The sequence below is a fragment of the Cyprinus carpio genome, chromosome B16 (assembly GCF_018340385.1).
Source record: "Cyprinus carpio isolate SPL01 chromosome B16, ASM1834038v1, whole genome shotgun sequence".
NCBI lineage: Eukaryota > Metazoa > Chordata > Actinopteri > Cypriniformes > Cyprinidae > Cyprinus > Cyprinus carpio.
Genome location: NC_056612.1, coordinates 10,253,296 through 10,274,170, shown reverse-complemented (window position 1 = coordinate 10,274,170; position 20,875 = coordinate 10,253,296). Strand labels below are relative to the sequence as shown.

Sequence of the window (20,875 nt, the reverse complement as noted above, 5' to 3'; positions counted from 1 at the left end):
GCAGTGTATCGCAGGTGCCACATGGGACGTTGTGGCTCTACATTTCTCCCACAGAGCGCTGCTGTCGTGAGACAATATAACTGATCCCAAACCCAGCTGAGTAAATATAGCCCCGGAGAAAGTCATATACATGAAGGTGCCACTCAAACTAGTGCCTTAAAACAGAATTATTAATATTTAGATGCCACAAAGACAAGCGTAGAGACTGAAAATTGTAATCCCTGGCAGCACTTGTGTTCTCCACCTCTACAATCTGTTAACAGAGAAAATGACAGCGGATTATGTACTTGGGAGAAATTCTAATTCCTTCGGGCAAAATTCACTGACATTGAGCAATAAGAGCAAAAAAATTTCAATATAAAGTGGGGGATATTTTCTGCTGACCCCCATAGCTTGTCACAGTCTATATTTATGTGCATTATATACTGTACACAACATAGCTTATAATCAATGCTTTTTCATGCATTGGACCATGATTGCAGTTCAAGCGGCAGCACTTTCTGTCGAGTGACAGGCTCATGTTAACTGGCTCCGGTAGGACAGTGAGAGGATGCACAGGGATTGTGTTGCCCTGGGCGTCCTGAAAGGTCGAGTGTTGATCGTTTGTTCTGTTGATGTTCTTGTGTAGGCTTTGTTTAGGTGCCAGCGAATGAGTTCCTCCTCGCTGTCTGTTCTACATTTAGTCCATTCTGAATCAGGCCAGTCTTTCATTTCCCTAAAATCTCTCTTTTCTACTGTATAAAAGGGATCGTTCAACCAAAAATAGAATTCTGTCATCATTTACTCCCATGTCGTTCCAAACCCTAATGATTTTCTTTCTTCAGTTGATCATAAAAAGAGATGCTAGACGTTAATGATGCTCTTTTCTGTGGAATGAAAGTGAATGGTGACTACTGGGGCTGTCAAGCTGCAAAAATAAAAGCACCATAGAAGTGTCATAATAGAGGTCCATATAACTCATGCTATATTTTAAGTCGTCATAAATCTTATGATAGCTCAACCCGTTTTCAAGAGAAAATGTTACTATGCGATTACAATTTTGTATACATTCGTGATTTATGGTGTGATTTGTATGAAAATAGATAATTTTTTTAAAAAAAGACTTAAAGATTCAAAGATTGTACAAAAAGGTATTAATGAGATGATAAATTCATACTACTTAGCCACTGATTCGCCGAAATATTAAATAGTTACAAATTCCTATGAGATTGTGTTGGATAGCTATTTGTTGAGGGTCAGACAGAAATATAAGCGTACTGAAAATCTTCCCACTCTGCCATATCTCTCAGATTCCATTTCTTTGATTTTATTTTATAATTTGCCATTACAGTTGGTTATTAGACAAACTGTAAGAGAACCACTCACTATTGATCAGTTTAAAATCTGGAGTGACAAGTCTTCTTGCACCTCATATGAATAAACATATATGAGAGTTGTGGCAAATGAGAATATTATTGAAAAAACTTCTAAATCTTGTTCTGTTCCAGACGCAAAGGTATTACATGATTGTGGTTCTCAACTGTGGAGCTGGGACCCACTGGGGCCCTCACCACAATTGCAAGGGGGTCGTAAGATGGCCAAAAATAATTTAAAATAAGACAAAATATGTTTTATGTGTACTTAGTTTTTTTTGTGTGTGTGGTAATGTAATGGCACACTCTATAAAGGACAGTGGTATTTTGTTGTTTTTGAAATCTGTGCATGGAATAACTTCTAAAAACCCATCAAATGGTGCAGCAGTCTGTTAAGGGTTGTATGGTGCTGGTTCTGGCTTTGGCGCCTGCGTCTCATTTACAGATATGTTCTGGAGAAAAGTGCTGTTAGAGACATCTGGATGCTTTTGTACTTCAGAGTCACAGAGTCTTTGTCATTCACATAAAATATTTAATGGGGCGCCATAATGTACATTTAAAAGGCTTCCACGCTGACTGTAGGAGGTTTTCAATTTCCATTTGTTTTAGGAGGGTGCTCTATTAAAACACGACGCTCGCCGTCTTTGTCTTTGCTCCGTTTTGTCTATGGTTCTCGTAAATGCGTTCTGTCTTACACGGAGTAGACAATGGACATGGATGACTCAACTTCCAGAAGCCCGTTGTGCACAAGGCACTTCATGTGACGCCTTCCACATGCAGCATTTATAGCGTTTTAACAAACTAACTGCTACAGCGCTTTTGATCCCATTTGTCCACGCTGTTCTCATAAATCGATACATATCAGGAGGGGAGACGTTTAAGAAATGAAATGCCAAGCACATTTCTCCAAACCCTCTTTGTACCTGTCAGGATGTGTCCATGTGTGTTTATACCGTGTAAATCTGCTAGTGGATTTGTAAGGATCGCACTGGGGTAAAAGTGGCTCGTTTTATCCCTCTCTCACAGGGACATTCACATGGACGGGGGTGTCATGGCAGCATGTTTGTGTTTCACCCTGTGAAAGTATTATCTGTTCCCGGGGGAGACGGTGTTTGATCAGGCCCCTGCTCTACCTTTGCCTGCATGAGGCTCTGCCCCCTCAGCTTGGGCCCAGATCTCTGCTACTCCGGCTCTTTGTTATGCACTGCTGGATCTCTGGTTCTCCACACATGCTCTGACACTCCTATTTCGGTGGTTTTGTCGGCCCACATTCCGACGTCGAATAGAGTTAAGACATCTGGCTGCCGCTGACATGGATCGGCCATGAGAACTGCATTTTGGAGGTGGAAGAAAGTAGAAAAATGGGGGGGGGGGATCAGAGAAGAGGGAGGGAGAAGAGAAACCCAACAGCACGTTCAAACATATTAAAGAGTATTATAAGGACATGACACTAAACACTGTGCATCATTAGCATTTCTATCCCTCAAGCAGCTGCAAAAAGCCACTCGGATCCTACACAGTCCTATCTTGCCTGGCTGTGCTACTTTGTGACACGCCATGCATATTTTATTAAGCTGTTCAGACATCCTTAATACAAGACGGTGTCACCTGTTGAGCTGTGTGGCTGGATCTCTTTCCGTGGCGGATTCTGGGCTGACGCTGTCTGTCAGATGCAGACACGAGCCAGCAAACTCAACATTCCCTTCCCTCCCGTCAGTGCCGCTCAGAGAAAATGGATCTTGGGTTAACAGACTGTGAAGGCCTGTTCACACCAAGAACGATTACTATAAAGATAACAACGGGTACCTGTATATTAGCGTCCACACCAATGCATAATAAAGGTGCAGTTACATTCTGCAAATATTTGCGGGCATTTCAATAGGAATCCATGTGATTGATTTTTGATGAAATCCAAGATCTTTCTGACCTTGCATAGACAGTTATGGAACTGACATGGTCTAGGCCCAGAAAGGTAGTAAGCACATCGTTAAAATAGGCCATGTGACATCAGTGGTTCATTCGTACTTTTATGAAGCTACGAAAATACTTTTTGTGGAGCATTTTTCATGAAAGCACCATGCTGCATGTGTGATGCTGCTAACGCAGAAGCCGTTCTGACATAGAACCTGGACACGCTGCACATTATTTACAAGCAGAGGAATGCACACACATGCGTGTGTGACTGTCGTGAACATGCATCCAATGACATGGAAGAGAAGAAATTCCAGGTGTGTTCGGTCATTTCAGCGTGCAAAGTTATGAAAAGTACTCCATTTTATTATCTAGTCTGACTCCATTTTATTATGACCTCGAATTTGAGTTAGAATGTCAATTATTCTTGATCATTTATAGGATAATTTATCTAGACATTTGATTATTCTATTTATTCTTTAATATTATTGTACTCGTTCATTCGGGTGCTCATGTCGCTCAAAGATTTCACTTGGGCCGTTACCATATCTTACAGTCACATTCTCATCTAGGTTATTAGACAGAGGTAATTGGCTAATACTTTAGACAGCCACTCCTATGCTTGCTCATTCTAAAAGTACTTTTAATTAGCCCCCCATAGATTTGTACACACTTGAATAAAGCAACATTATTTCTAGTCAGAGGTCAAGACCACTACTATAGATATAAGCCGACCAACATTACTTTCCCTGATAGTAGCTTTGGTATGGTCATGCCATGGTTTCCCCATGCACACTAGAATAATATTACAATAAACAGAGGTTAGGCTCACCCTATTTAGGTTGGTCGAACAACATCCAGTTGACCTAAATGGAAATTCCCTATAAGCCCTTACAATCTTAGTACACTTGAACTAATACCAAGTGTTAGCCGGATCTCTAAAGATACAGTTGGTGTGCCCTATGCTCCATCTCAACTGAATTTTAGTCCGTTACTAACCTGACACAGGAAATGTGGTAACAATAATACAAGAGAATAGAAACAGAATAAAATAAAATGTAACAATTTATTATCAGTCAAGTAAATATGTATTATGCCAATTACATAGCCAATGCAAAGATATCAAATCATATCAATACAAACTAAGATAAATCTAAGAGTAGAAGATGCATACCTGACCTTAGAAAATACATAGTATGGAGTGTAGAGACACACACCACACAATGGGCTTTCTGGCTACAGAATCACCTCAATCTTTTTGCAAGATGTCGTTAAGTACTCAGCCCAAGACAAAACATCCCCCGAAATGATGACAGGAACTAATAATTTGAATTTGTATTGATCAAGCCAAATTAACACCTTTTGGGACAGATGGTAATTTGCATTGAATGACACACCCTCTACAGTTGACGGTAGCCATTGACTTCCATAGCAAAAATTCTTCAAAGTACCTTCTTTCATCTCCAACAGTAGAAAGAAACTCATACACATTTGGAACAAGTGGAGGGTAAGTAAATTATGATAATGTTCACTTTTATTCCAATTATATTTAACGATCTGTTTATTCTGTTTATTATAAGCATGTGGTGCAATTTTGTCTTCTGGTGCTTTAAATGCTTAATGCTCTTTAAAGGGGTGCTATTATGCTTTTTCACTTTTTCAACTTTAGTTAGTCTGTAATGTTGCTGTTTGAGCATTAAAAAGATCTGCAAAGTTACAAAGCTCAAAGTCCAATTCAATAGGAGATATTTTATTTAACAGAAATCACTTTCCAAAACTACAACAAATGACTCGTTTGGACTACAACGCATATTTTCCGGGATTTGTGATATCACAAAGATCGACGAATGGGATGAGACCTGGTTGAGCTGCACTAGAGAGAAGGCAGCGAGTGCTATCACTATGCTGGAGACACGCTAGTGTTCCCAAGGCAGATGAGCTTAGAGTGGTTACAATCATCCGGGTTTAAATCGTGGTCAAATTGATTTGATTTTGACGCAATATTTACACTGAAGGTCACAGCAGGCGGCTATGACATTTCCCGACCAGGCACCGAGTGCTGTCAATCACAACACACACTGGCCCAGCTTACCAATCACAGCGCATTTCATATTTCAGAAGGCGGGTCTTCATTTGATGCAGGAGCTATTCCAGCCGTTCATACCAGACTGGGGAGAGAGGTGTTGTAATAATGTAAAATAATGTAATGGAAAATATATGTTTTTCGAACAACCTAGTATGAGAGCCTGTTCTAGTACACCCCCAAAACAAAATCAAGACCTTGTAAAAGAGCATAATAGGACCCCTTTAAAGCAGGATAGATTCTGATTGGCCAATATGCCTGATTGTCTGATTGTCTATATGTTTATCATTCATTAGCTGGAAAAAATGTTCTAAAAGTGTTTCCAACAATATTGTTTCTCCGTTGTTATCCTTACAATAATTATGGTTATCACCCTTGGTGTGAATAGAAATTTGAGGTGGGGGGGGGGAGGAAGGATGCTGAAATGTGGAGTGTAAATGTGACAAGAGGAGAGATTTTTGTGAAGAGAGAGAGAGAGGGGGAAGGTGTGAGGATGTGTCACAGAATCGGCTTTTTGTAATTTCCAGTGATGCGCCGCGGATACGTTTGATTTCCGAGCCTTTGTAATGCCACAGCCTCAGTTACTGAACAGTTTAGAAGTAGGATAACTAGCCCAATGAGACCAGTGCTTGCAGGAATCCAGATGCTGACTGTTGCCATTTCCTGCTCAATTCCTTTCAGTTAGATGCCTCTGCCCTGATCCTGTGCTAATATGCAAAGTCTTTTAGCTGCCAGTTGCTGACTGATATCTCAGAGTCATAGACAGCGTATGAGAGGTATTTATTCTCTGTACTGCTGAGACTTGTAACATTTTTTTAAGAGCTGAACATCTTTTGCTGTATCTGAATGGCTCTCGAGGGCTGCTTTGGTGCTGATAGCTGCCACTCTCTGCTGGTGTGTAGGGGAGAGTCCTACGGCTCTGTGCTGCTAGCAAACTTTTAGTTTTGGGACTGGGATAAGACAGTACTATGTGAAGTGTGTGCTGCTTACAAACTGCTGAGAGGTTGTTGTGTCCTAAAGGAATGGTTCTGAAAATGGAAAAATTCTGTCATTTATTTATTCACCCTCATGTCGTTCCAAAACTGTATGACTGTCAAGGTTTCGAAATGAAATAAAAGCACTCTAAAACCATTTTTTAAGTAGATGCACATATGACCTTTCCTCTGGTTTTATGTTTTGCCTTAGATATTTGATGTCATGGCCTCATTATGTTTGTTTATGAGACAATTAGACTTCAATTTTAGTCTACTTTTATGGTGCTTTTGTAGTTATTTCGGAGCTTGACAAACCCTGGTCACTGTGAGCTGTCATATGAAAAGATCTCTCTGAAGACTCAGATAATTCTTCTTTTGTGGTTTATGGAAATAATAACAGCATACAGGAATGGAATGATGTGAGGGTAAGTAAATAATGACAGAATTTTTCATTTTTGCGTGAAATATGAAACTGAACTGATGCTTTCTATCATAGCTCTTCTTTTATTGCTGTCTCCTTATGATGAATTGCTTGTGTTATAGAATTTCTCGTTTGTGTTTTTGCGTTGGATAAAATTCCAAATTAGTTTTACATCAACTTTTCTCTGACCCATGAAGCACTCTGACCTGCATTTTGTGTTTAAGAGGAATAAGAAAATGTATGATTGTAATTCTTCTCTTTTTCTTCTCTTTCTCCTTCTCCTTCTTTTTCTTCTTCTTCATTTCTACTAATAGTAGCACTATTAAAGGGGTCATGACATGGGTTTTTTTATTTTATTATTATGGTCCCCTAGGTGCAATTATAGTATTACTATAGTTTTTAAAAAAAAAAACTTTTAAAATGTAGTGAATTATGACATTTTCCCACCCTGTTTCTCATCCTTTGATTCAAACAGTCTGTTTTTGGGTTGTTTCCTCTTTAAGAGTTCAGTGTTAACGCCCACTGTTATGATTGGCTAACGACAGTGCCTATGGATCAATTATTAACACCCCCAGCCAGAACATTTGCGGATTGAGCGTAAACTGTTTAGTAGCGGGTGATTCCATGTACGATGTCGCGTTTTCATTGGTCAGTCGTTGAAGCCTATTTCTGATTACAAGAGCAACGTGTATCTGAAAGCGCGCGCCCAGTTCCCGCACGCGAGCAGAGAGGTTCAGGCTCCGCACATTTTATTCCGCACGCGAACAGAGAGATTCGCGCTCGCACATTATATTAATGTACTTTCGCGCTACAATAATGCGCTCTCAACATTTGACAGGGAAATAACGCCATACTGCGTGGCATTGTAGTTATCCTGTACACAGACCCACTCGCTGTCCTTCGACTGAACACTTGTGAGGTGCGCGGCACGACAACGATACGAAATGAGCGTAGTTGTCTTGTGCTGGAGGCGGTCATATGCAAATGGTTGGAATGTCACTTCGCACCGTGACGTCACTTCTTACCATGGATCCAGAAGGAGCTGTATTTAGAGCTTGATTAAATAAATGGCTCGTTTATAATGGGGAGGACGTCTTAAGCTATGAAACTTGCAGGACGTTTTAATGGTACAAAGACCTCTTATATTCCAAAAGATCAAGACAAATTTGGTTTCTCATTTCATGACCCCTTTAAAATAAAAATATTAAATATTAAATTAAATAGTATTAATTAATATTAATTAGTGCTGTCAATCAATTAAAAAATAACCAATTTATCACACATTTTGTTCTGAAATTAATTGCGATTAATCCCACATAACATTACATTTTTTAAACACTTTTATATTACATTTACATCCAATCTTCAAATTAATGTATAAACAACATAAAGACTGTATATTTTTGATATTTGTTAATTTTTTTATGACTGAAGGTGAGTATCACTGATACCAATACTACTGATGTCTCTAGGGAATTGTTTTTTCCTAATATTTGCCCGTTGGCTATAGCCATTCAACATTACAGTAAAAATTGAGAGCCATCAATTTTAACATTTATAAGACTTTTAAAAAATAAGTAAACTTAAATTAATCTTCACATAAACCCATTGTAATAAATGTCATATTTACCTGTGCTCTTCATAAAGTAGGAAATATACAGAAATTGAATAAAGTTATCAAACACTAAATTCTAAATTAAATATAGATGAATCCTTAAAACTACAAAAGTTATTGGTTTCCTCTTTTTTTCATTTGTTCTTTGACTAACAGACATCATAGCAACTAGGGTTGGGCCAATAGATGATGCCATCATCCATCGCCGATGACTCATAGACCTCACGATGTTGCGCCGGCATCGTGACCCCCCCCCCCACCCCGAATGGTTCTATAGTATTTTGTCACGCTGCGCCGCTCACATCCGGTGTTAGGAATCTCTAGTTGTTTTCCCTTATAAGGATTCAAGCTTCGGGCACACCCCCCTAGTCCCCCCCAAATCAACAAACACCAACCCCCACCCCCATGTCATCGTCCATCACGATGTTTCACTGAAGACATCATCCATACCAAATTTGTAGACATTGCCCAACCATAATAGCTGCTGAGTTATTAGATTATTTGGCTGCTATGACTTTAAGAGCTGCCACTGCCAAAACGTGATGCAGATCTGACTCGCATGCTTGTAATTTTATTCGCGCTTCAATATGAAATGATACAGGCTACAGCGCTCACCATTTTTGTGCATGCAATTGAAGAGCAATCGCTGCAAGTACTGTATAACAGCTGACAGGACAGAAAAATAAGTTTTATTGACATATGTCCTGACAACATTTTATCTGACCGCATTTCACAGTTGTTCTGCTGAAGCTCATTGGATGGCTGGTGCTGAGGTAAAGTCTCTTGCTGATGTGGTTGTAAAGACGTTAAATAAAGTTGTGAGTGGGGTGGCCAACCCTAGCTTCACCCCTACATTAACATAATTAAATATTTTTAATACCTTTAAACTGGAAAAATTAATTGCCTGCATTAACGTGCTAATTTTGACAGCACTAATATTAATACATGTAGACTTTGTATAAGAACTTGTTTATATTAATATTGTTATTATTAAGCTTTTATACAAAGTATAATCTACATAATAATCATAATAATAGTTTTATTATTAATAATAATAATAATAAATGGAAATAATACTTAATTGTAAATAATATTTGTAAATAAAAGCATGCTTTTTGTTTTGGTTTATTTTCTGTGAAGTACTCTGATTTATACAGTTCTGCAGGTCTTTGTCTTCTGTATATGGATTATGAGCTCAGTTATACTGTCATAGCCTATCTTGACACATTTTACCCCTCTTCTGTTTTTTTCTCAGGCTCATAACCTTTTCCTCTGTGGCCCGTCACATAGCTAAAAATCTGTCTTTTTTTTTCTGAAAAGAAAAATCCACTCATTCCCCAGTGAATAAAAAGGGCACAGGACTGTTTTTAGAGAGCCCTTAGCTATAAGCTCACAGAGGAACATAGAGGATATAGTCTTTCATTTTTCACTATCCTTCCCCACTTTACAGGCTTAACCTGAGAATGGGAAGCCATTCCTGTCTGTAATCCAGCCTCAATGACTCTATTAGAATAGACTGTTTTAAATAGCTAAAATCACTGAAAAGACCTTTGACTTCCATGTATTATTGATTTATGAATTGGATTTATAATGAGAAGTAGTCATGTTTAAACAGCTTTTGTCACGGTCATTATAAGCACAGCCTATTAAATTGATATTCCATTTATTGGCCACATTTCTGCAACTGCAAAGACACAAATGACCTCTGACCCTCGACCATGTACTGTCTTTGTGGCTTTAGGTAGGATGGTGGGAGAATGGGGTGTTACGTCTGAGGTACCCTGCTTGGTCTCGATATGGTCCCTTCCTGCAGCCGCCCGATGATGCTCAGCACCTGAGGGTCGTGACCCTGGAGGAGCGGCCCTTCGTTATCGTGGAGCTTGCAGATCCTGCCTCTGGAACCTGCATTAGAGACTCTGTGCCATGCAGACGGCCTCTCAATGCCAGGTTAGTACTGATCTGACTGACTTGTCTGCCATTTATCATGGCTTTTCTTTATGGGGGAAAAGGAACATTGTTGTAAAATTGTTCCAGTGGGTCCCAAGGAACCAAAGTTTAATTAGAAAGTTGTATGTTTCAGTGGACAGGTTAGGAACTTTTCTTCCCTTCACACTTCTATGACCTTTTAGTGAGACAGGCTTTGCAGTGTCATTCCACATTTTGCCAAATTTTCTGTCTATTGTTGTCAAAAGTACCGACCGCGATACCATTTGGTACTGAAATTTTAAAAACGTCCATTTCCCACTAAGATTTGAGCACTGTTGAGCAGATTCTTAAACAGCGCTGATTGGTCATTGTGTTCACGCTCTCAACAGATACGTCTGTGATTGGCTTCAATGCTCATCGCTTCACTCTCTTCACTGAGCGCTCACACAGAAACACATGAGAGTGTTTGAAAGCTGCATCTATCAGCGGATCCATCTATGTGCAGATATATTAGTGATCCACTGACGGTGACGGATCCATTTTTAAAATTTCAGTACCGAATAGTATCGCAGTCGGTACTTTTGACAACACTACTTCTGTCAGAGATCAAATGCAGGTGTTAGAGGAGAAATGCAGTTATGCATCTATTAAGGCCAAATTTATATTAGTAATGCACACCCTCAGATGCCAATACTATAATCTTTATATTCACTACTTTAGCTTGTTAATTGTTTGGACAAAAGTATAGAATTAATGTCATAAATATTTTACATTTTGTGCCGAATTTTTATCATTTCAAATTTATTTTGATATTGTATTCTACAGAGTGTTTTGCTTGCATTTTTTATTATTATTTATTTTATTTTTATTACTGGCAGCAAATTTATTTTGCAGCACATTAGGTTATTTTTTAACCTATTAACCCACATCTGGACGCTGACGCACTGAAATCTCTTTGTTTGCATACGTCAATGTTCACGAATAGATTAAATGAAACAGGACACAATTCATCAAAACAAACTATATATCATTATAAAGATCTAAGCCTCAAGCATCGATGAAAGATCGCTGTTTTTCAATTGAAAGCTTATAAGTAATGTTTTTGCTAAATTTGTGTAAGAAGTACACATTAAAACATGCATTCTCAAAACGCAGTACGTACCAGATTCGTCGTAATAGCGAGTCATAAACACATCCACAGCTGTAAATCCCGGTTTAGTTAGAAAGGTAAAGGTCCACTGAACGACATCTCATAGAGCACTTTTAGTCCAACGAAGCAATAACATTGTAACATGGATGGTTATTTCTTTGTTTACGTCTCATTTCTTCAGGCACAGTATTGTTTGTATCCGTTATGGAATAACCTACGCTCCAAAAACTGCGTCTTGGTAGTAAAAAAACAGCATGGTTTTGTAGCATACAGTGTCTCAAACAGAATGAGTCCTTCCCTTAAAAAATGAGTCAAAGATAAGTGGAATATTGTTTATTTGAATTCTGGCACTCTTTCGTGACAGCTCGTGACGCACACTGTGACACACCTGTCATCTGATGGAGGCGTAACTTAGCGATCATATATGTGTGTCTGTTTTGTGGTGAATGTGGCTGTATCTGCATGATTACCATCTCTATGGCTGATAATCAGCGTGTGATAGACAGCTATCAGTGTGAATGCGGTCTTTATGAATAGAGTGTGATTATTGAATATATGGTGCATCTGTATGATTACCATCTGTATTAAGGCCATCAACATGTGATTACCGACTGTTTGAGTGTCTATCAGTGTAAATGCTTTATTTCTAGCAATCTCAGGATGTACTGTAATTGGCATACATAGTTAATTCTTTATTATTATTATTATTTCTTATTATTACTCAAATTATTCTTATTGTATTTTTCTAGTGCTCAAATAAATCACTAGACACATACGATGTCTAAGATTCTGTCTATTGTTTTATAATTGAAAAACTATGCAGTGGTATGTTTAATGACTAAAATAGTTTGTAGAACCCTTCAATACATTTGGTATTTTTTTTTTTTTTTTGGTAAACATTTACATTTTGTGGGGGTGGGGGGGTGACTAGACAAAAATGGTTCCAGGAATCTCATTTTTCATGGTATCTTCTTCAGATTTGAAATAGAAACTCATGAGACATATGACCTTCAACCCATATTTTTTCTGGATTGCTCCAGGACTGAGAACTGATATGAAATAAAAAAAAGAATTATGTGTGGTACATTTTTTTTCAAGGCACTTCAGTGTCTATAACTTTTTATCTTTTTGAGCATTATCAACTCTGGATGGTGGACATTAAAGCCCAAAGGGTCTTCTTTCCAAAGACACAAAAATTGTGTGTGAAGTAAGGAACTATTACAATTATAAGTTAGGTAAGTAATTTTCAGCTGTGAGTACCATAATGGGGGTGCTGGTTAACAGGTTAAAAGCTTTTATCACTTAAGAAGGCTGATAGCAAAAAAATTGTTCAATAATAAAGAATAAAAGTCTTCATAAATTATACTTCGATATTTAGGTGTGCATTAAATTTTATGTGTTTATTGAAAAGCAATATGGCATACCAATGAAGTACTTACAGTGGAAAACGTAATTTGAGGTTGCAAGCATGGCCTGTTTTTTCTTGCTCTAAAGAGTTCCGTTCGGAAGCTTTGGTCATCTTTCTCCGGTCATTTGTCACATTCTTTCAATTTAGCCTTTATCTCTGTGTATCCCCCCCCCCACCATATCACTATGAAGTTCCAGGGGCTATACTCACCTGCCTTCACTTTGCAATCGATCACTGGTTTCCTCTCTCTCTTTCTCTCGCTTCCCCTCTCATTTTGACTTTGCCTTGTGGCGATCTCTATTCATACTTAGCCATCATGTTGCTTGTCAATCTGCTTGAGCTCTTACCGTGTACACGTGTCTCTGCAGATGCTGCTTCACTGCTCCCACACCAGACATATGGATGCCTGTGTTTCGTCTAATTATATCATTTTTAGTTATATCACAGAAAATGTAACAAGACAGTATACTTCTGAAAACCTTGCTCTTCCCATTCTTCTGTCTTTCTTTATTTCACATTCCCTCTGTAACTCTCAGTCCTTTTGGTAACACTATTTCTCTTGTTTTCTCTCTTCAGGGGTATACTGTGTGTGTGCGCGTGTGTGTGTTTGTGTGTGTGCACTCATATTTTAAAATAAATATAGTAAAATATTATTACAAATAAAAATAAAAATAATTATATTATATTATTGATTTTTGATTGCTATTATATGATTAATTTTATTGACACATGCAATACACGTAACTAAGCACTTTCTCTCTGATTACAGTTCACTTCAGGAAGGGGTGGCACCCATGAAACAGTGCTGCAAGGGATTCTGCATCGACATCCTTAAGCGATTGGCCAAAATTGTCGGCTTCACCTATGACCTCTACTTGGTGACCAATGGGAAACATGGGAAAAAGATTGATGGAGTTTGGAACGGGATGGTGGGAGAGGTGAGGGAAGCTTTTTGTGTCTTTCACCTAGTTTAAATTGGCCGAGCTTGTTGTATTCCCATCAGCGCCTCTCTTTATTCACTGTGCTGATGAGGTCAGCAATATCGCTGAGAAGACTTCACTTGCATATATAAATAGAGGCATTAGGTGGAGAGAGGGCTACAGATTAAAGGCAAGGCTGCTATTCCCTTTAGTATCAGTAGTCATGATGATCAAACACTGTGATTATGGGATAGTTAAGGTCATGGTGCAGTGTTTTTGAAGAAGCTACAGTAAGGAATCAATGTGAACTTATAACATATGTCCATTTTCTACTGAAGGAAGTGGATGTGTGACACTATGTGGTTACCAGAGTGTCTTATCCAGGGGTTTCAACACTAAGGCAGGGGTTTGCAAACCTTTTCATGCCATGGACCTTCAAAAATGTTGAATCCCTTGAGAGGGACCCCTTTCCTAAAATATAAGAGCAGCTATACTGTATTTTCATGCAAAAAGACTAATTTGCATAAACACTAGAAATAGATAAAACAATTAAAATATCTGAAAAAAAAAATATTTATAAGCAATAATTACATTTATTTTAATTATGTTTCAAATTAAATTAATTAAAAATAAATTTCTCTATCTTTTTTTCTACCAGTACAATTAGATTATCAAGAAGCATAAATATTGTTCCAGAGCAACTTTAGACACCATCCTGCCATAAAACCATCAGTGAGCAAGGTAAAGGTCACAATAGGCAGGAAATATTCTTTAGAAAGTTACAAGAAGAAATATTTGTTTACTACAAACATACATATGCAGATTTGCTTTTCATTTCTAACTGTTAAAAAGCTTTTAATATGGTTAAATAATTGTGATTAGTTTAAAAAATAAATAAATAAAACAGTAAGATTATAACAATGTGTTAAAATTATTATATTAAAAATGTTTAACTAATACTGTAAGTTTGTCTACTCTAAAAAATACACCACCGTATAAAAGATCTATATGACATCTATTTATTTGATAAAAAATACAGTAAATACTGTAAATTTGTGAAATATTATTACAATTTAAAATAACTTTTCTATTTTAAAATGTGATTTATGCCTGTGATGGTAAAGCTAAATTTTTAGCAACCAGTCTTCAGTGTTACGTGATCCTTCCTTCCTTCCTTCCTTAGTTATTATTAGGGTTAAAAAAAAACAGTTGTGCTGCTTAATACGACACATTGTTTTCAGGATGAATAGAAAGTTCAAAAGAACAGCATTTATTTGAAATTCATTTTTTAGTAACATTGTAAAAATCTTTACTGTCACTTTTGATCAACTTAATGCATCCTTGCTGAATGGAAGTGTTAATTTCTTCATCAAAAAACAAAAAACAAAAAAAACTTACTGACCCACAACTTTTGAGTGGTGGTGTGTGAAATTATATAGAACTTTGTGACATTTCTATCTCTTATGAAATTTTTTTTAATTGAAGCATTTTGTTTAATGTTCTTAACGGAAGTTAAGGGCTTGCGGAAGATATCAAGGCTTCTTCTTAAACTGGGGGTCATGGAGGGTCTGAGTGCAGGAGGTTGAAACCCCCTGCTCTTTGTAAAGACTTTGACCGTGTAATTCCAGTACAGTGCGTGATGTAACAGAGAAGTCACTTGTTGCCCTGTTTGATGACTAAATTCCCACCAGTATCAGCCAGCCTTCAGGACTACTGAAACACTCTGAAACCTTTTAACACAGCGCCAGGGGAATCGGCTAATGGCTCACACGCACATACAAAGAGGTATCCAAGACAGAGGCCTGAAGCCAGCAAAAAACGAGTTGCGAATGCATGTGAATGCGAATGACAGACAGGAGGGTTGTTGTTTTGAGAGCGAGACCCTGCTGTGGTGCTCACACCCTGGAGTGACGCCTGTTCGAGACAGTTGCTAGGGAATGGAAACAGCTCTTTTCACTGTCTCATTTCCATTCTTCTGCTCTTAATATTTCTCACGGTATCTTATGCCTTTTTTTCCCCTTCTCGCTGCTCCTCGGTTTTCAGCATATCGGTTTTTCTGTGACCACATCATCTTTTCCTTTCCCTCTCTCTCTCTCACTCGCTTTTGGTCTCTTCACTGCATATTTTGATGCTCAGCCAATCAGCTGTCAGCACGGCCCCTGTAGGCGCAGTGCTAAGGGTTATTTTCTCAGGCTGCGAGTGTGTGTGTGTGTGCATGAACGGCTTTGATCTTCTATCTATGACAGGTCCACATTTCCCCTGTGCAGCATGCTGGCCTGCAGCAGGACCGGGGCTGCGGCGTGCTCACAAGGAAACAACTTCATCGATGTTCTTTCCACAGTCTCTGCAGACCAAGAAACGCGCAGGCTCACTTTCAACAAGGATGCAAAAGCTCTCGCTGCACACTGGAAATTATACTACCTAAACAATCCCTTCTCCCACACACACACAGGCAGGTGCGCGTCTTTTCGGAATCAATGCAGCGTTCAAGCTGTCAGAGGAGATTTGGGAAAGCTTGTAACCTGCATGACTTTAGGCAGTGACTCAACTCTGCACCGTCGCCATAAATCCCGTTCCTCTGCATCACGAGCTTTTCACACCATTCAGGAATATAAAACAGAATGCAAAGTGAGAAAAGGCCGCATTTGGAAAGTAAAGATGTTAATGTTGTCCCTCCTTTTTGGTATTCCCAGGCATGCTTTCTCTCTGTATGGGGTATACTGTCTCGAGATGGATAACCTGCCTCCTGTAGCGTCTATGTTTGCAGGCTTCTTACTACACTATCTGCCCAACCAATTTATGGATACTGGAATGCAGCCAGTACGTGGATTGAATATTAATTAGAGATGGAGGTTCTCTGAATTTGCAGATAGACCACCTGTTACTCACCACATATGGCTCCTGTGTTCAGGCAAAATGCTGATTTCTTGCTGAGGACTCACCTCCATATCACCAGTTCTTTGACTGTCTAGGTTTGGTGCACAATGAATGCTTTGATCAGTAAAGTGTAGAGGAAATTCTGTTAGGGCCGTAGTCTAGCCGTTGAGCTGTGGTGCTCATGCGGGCAACACAAGTTTGATTCATCTTCGTGTCAATTCCCGAGCTCGTTCCACTCTTTTCTCCCTAACGTTTCATGGCCTCCTTCCAGTGGCGTTGCAGGTGCTTCTCCACATCAACTAAAAAAAGTGCACCTTTATTTTCTAGGGGGCCTGGGGGTAGGGTTCAAAGAACCAAAGTGTTCAATTCTGGCAATTTTTTGAGCAGTTTTACATTTTTTGTAGCACTATTGTGTGGAGTTAATGTAACTACGGGTTACAGATGATCACTAGTTCAGTTTCTTATTTGCATAATTCTAACCTACAAATATTTGTACCCTATGTCTGACCCAGAAAACGGAAACTAAATAAATACTGTAGTTTACTTTTTAAATATTGGCAGAGTAGAACCGATCAATCCTTCTGCATTTATTCACAGCATGTTGAGTGACCTTTGGCTTCCTAAACTTCAATATAGGGCTTACGACTCATGATTATTGTAATAATGAATTACTCATCTGATTATTTTTTGTTCGGTCACATAAAAAAAAAAAAAATCCTCATATAACTCTATAAATAGCTGTGCTGTATTTAATGTGCTGAAAAAAGTTTAAATAACTAAATTATATATAATAAACTTACACAGATTGTCTGCAGTAATGCACATTCTCTGCTGAAAATAATCTCATAATGAAATTTATTTTTCAGATAAAGAAAGACCACAAGCAAATTTCACAGCACTTTATATTAAACACTTCAAAGATGGTTGAGCATATAGTTTCATGTGGTCAAAGTGCATATGCCATTGAATGTGCTTTTAAGGGTTTTGTTTTTATCTGTAATAAAACTGTTACAGTTCTTGTAGAAATATCATTACTGGTTTTACATTTTTACGTGTACATTTTTATTACATTTAATGCATTTTACATTCATTTACATCTAAATGTAATGTCCGACAACTAATATTCACTTGAATTCATTTTTAGTTTATATTATTACAGATAAGTACAAAACCTTCAAAAGCACATTCAATGACACAAGCACTTTGACCACAGGTAACTACAGTATATGCTCAGCTCAACCATTTTTAAGTGTTTAAAATAAAGTGCTCCATGCTTTCCACAATGTCTCATGTTCACAATGTTCATGTCAGAGCTGTGGCACCAGTCATATGCAGTCCTGTTGCGCTCATGGGGACCTGGGTTCAAGTAATGTCCTAGTGCTGGTGCCTCTCTCTCTCTCTTCCTGTATTTCCTTGTTGCTTCTTCCCTATCCTATTAAATATAGGGACTGCAATAGCTACTCATTCAGACATTAGCATATTTTAGCTTGGTAGCTAATTTCTGTGCAATTAACAGTGGCCACATGATCTCAAGGCAAATCTAAGGTCCCCTAGAAGATCTAAAGTAAGGAAATGTACACCTTGACTAGCCTGTGATGTTTTGGGTGTGATCAAATCCACTGAGTAGTCTAGCATGTTTCTTAGGTTGGTATACGGTAATTGTATCCCTTGTCAAATAAGGATTAATCAGTAAAAGTTTACTAGGGCACAGCAGAATTTTACTAGGTCTAATGCTCCTGTAAAATGAGTCCCTATAAATCCTGAAAATAAAACTTTCCTGCTACTAATAAAAGGGCAAAAATACAATCTTCCACTTCCTCCTGTTCCCTAGGTTGTGTACAAGCGGGCAGACATGGCGATCGGATCTCTCACTATCAACGAGGAGAGGTCAGAGGTCGTGGACTTCTCTGTGCCCTTTGTGGAGACGGGGATCAGCGTCATGGTCTCTCGCAGTAACGGAACTGTCTCTCCCTCTGCTTTTCTTGGTGAGTCTCGTGCGAGCCATAATGCTTAATCATATTAGACTTTAATCAGTCTCTGCTGCATGTGATTATGATGTATGACTTTCCAGGTACTGGTGCATATCATTTCAGATCTCATCAATCAGACTTACAGTTCCCTTTCAAAACAAACTATTTATCACACTTCAGTGAGAAGCACTAAATCAACATTTTTCAAACAAACTCAACGCTGTACATTTATTTTATTTTAATTTATAATTTATTTTATATTTTATTTTACTTCAGAGCATGGCACTAGCTGTGTCAAATTCATGACTTTGATTTCTAGAGACTGCATGAACAGATAAAAATACTGTAAATTGAAGTTAGGGCTGTGCAATTGAAGTTAGAAGCAGTGCAAGTATAATTCTTATAGTGAAGATTATGCTGTTTCATTTTTCATTTGATTATTTAATTTCTGTAGTATGCTGTTAACTGAATACTTTAGACTTGTATAAAAAAAACTTTAAAAACACTGTTTCATTAGTATCTTTTTTTTCTATTGTTTTTGACCTTAGCTTTTCGTTTTTATTGTATTACTGACAGTTTAATTATTTTCAATAATTTTTAAGGACTTTTACCACTACTATAAAGTTTTGTTCATGACCCAGTAATAATTGTGTTAAATAATCGTGATTATGATATTGGCCAAAATAATCGTGATTATGATTTTTGTCATAATCGAGCAGCTCTTATTGAAGTGAAATTTAAGTTGCTTTGAATAGTCGCTAGTAAAAGTTGCTTGAAGTGTTTGCCAAATGTCAAGTTTTGTTTTGTTTTACTTTAAAATGAAATTAAAGTTAATTACAGGTGTCTGCCAATTGTAAAAGTGTTTTTTTTTTTGCATAACTACTAGCAAAGTAAAGTACATAGGAACAATTTCCAAAAAAATATATACAGCACTTTTAAGTTGCTCTGAATGCAAGTTTTTGCTGAATGTTAATTTTATTTTATTTTATTTTATTTTATTTTATTTTATTTTATTTTATTTTATTTTATTTTATTTTATTTTATTTTATTTTATTTTATTTTAAAGAGCATAGCACCAGCATTATCAAGGATGCATGAACAGATAAAAAATATACACCTTAAAATGCAATTAAAGTTGTTTTTAATACAGGTGTCTGCCACATGTAAATGTGTTTTTTATTTTGTTTTGTTTTTTTTTTTGCATGTCACTAGCAAGATTATGAGTTTAGTTCACCGAAAATGCAAGAACAGATAAAAATGTATTATTTTTGCAAATATAACATTGTTTTAAATTCCTAAAGTTAAAAAGTTAATTTAGTCATTTCCAAAAGTCTCCTCCAGTTCTAATGGTTGCTATACCCCTGGTATTAATTTCTGCTCTGTTATGTACAAACCAAGTAAACAAACAACAAAAAACAATACTACTAATGGTTTTGATTTCTCTCTGTTCTCTCCTCTTTCTCTGTGCCCTCTCTCAGAGCCGTACAGCCCTGCTGTGTGGGTGATGATGTTTGTAATGTGCCTGACCGTGGTGGCAGTGACGGTTTTCATCTTTGAGTTCTTCAGTCCAGTGGGGTACAACCGTAGCCTTCAGAGTGGCAAGAGTGAGTCCAATTTGCTCTTAGTCCTGCATTTAAACCTTTAATAAGGTCGAACTTTGGTAGTCTCAAGCGTTATTTCAATGGACATAAATGTGCACAGTTGCTTGTCTTTATTGGCCTGGACGTGGGTTTGATATTTGTGGTGCAAGCAGTTTTGCAGACACTTATGTATAATAAAGGACTGCAGACTTCTGTATCTCTGTATACCTCTTCTTCCTCTGTTCTCTTCTTTATCCTCTGGCATCTCTTTCTCACCTCATCATCTGCATTGGAGAAGTTTAGGAAGCCTTTTGTTTTATCAGTTTAGCAGTTTTAGATACTTATTAGTTTGTTTGGAGTTATTGAATAATTAAAATGCCTTTAAAAATCAAGTCAGTGTTATAAGTCTTTCTCTGTTTCACTTGCTCTTCTCTGTCAGAGGCCAGAGGTTCTAAGTTCACAATAGGGAAGTCAATCTGGCTTCTTTGGGCTCTGGTCTTTAATAACTCCGTTCCAGTGGAGAACCCCAAAGGAACCACCAGCAAGATCATGGTTCTTGTCTGGGCTTTCTTTGCTGTCATCTTCCTGGCTAGCTACACTGCCAACCTGGCTGCCTTCATGATCCAAGAGGAATACATTGACACTGTGTCTGGCCTCAGCGATAAAAAGGTAAGGGAATTGGGGTTTC

The 20,875-nt window shown here is 37.8% G+C and overlaps 1 protein-coding gene across 1 annotated transcript in view; it reads left to right on the top strand.

The window, feature by feature from the left end:
* The window catches only part of LOC109063899 (glutamate receptor ionotropic, NMDA 2D-like), a 95,532-nt gene that overhangs the window by 43,674 nt on the left and 30,983 nt on the right, over window positions 1-20,875 (top strand). The window contains exons 7-11 of the mRNA XM_042740649.1: window positions 10,098-10,303; window positions 13,610-13,778; window positions 18,469-18,622; window positions 20,086-20,211; window positions 20,627-20,856. Coding sequence (XP_042596583.1) covers window positions 10,098-10,303; window positions 13,610-13,778; window positions 18,469-18,622; window positions 20,086-20,211; window positions 20,627-20,856 — 885 coding nt within the window. The remainder of the gene's footprint in view (window positions 1-10,097; window positions 10,304-13,609; window positions 13,779-18,468; window positions 18,623-20,085; window positions 20,212-20,626; window positions 20,857-20,875) is intronic.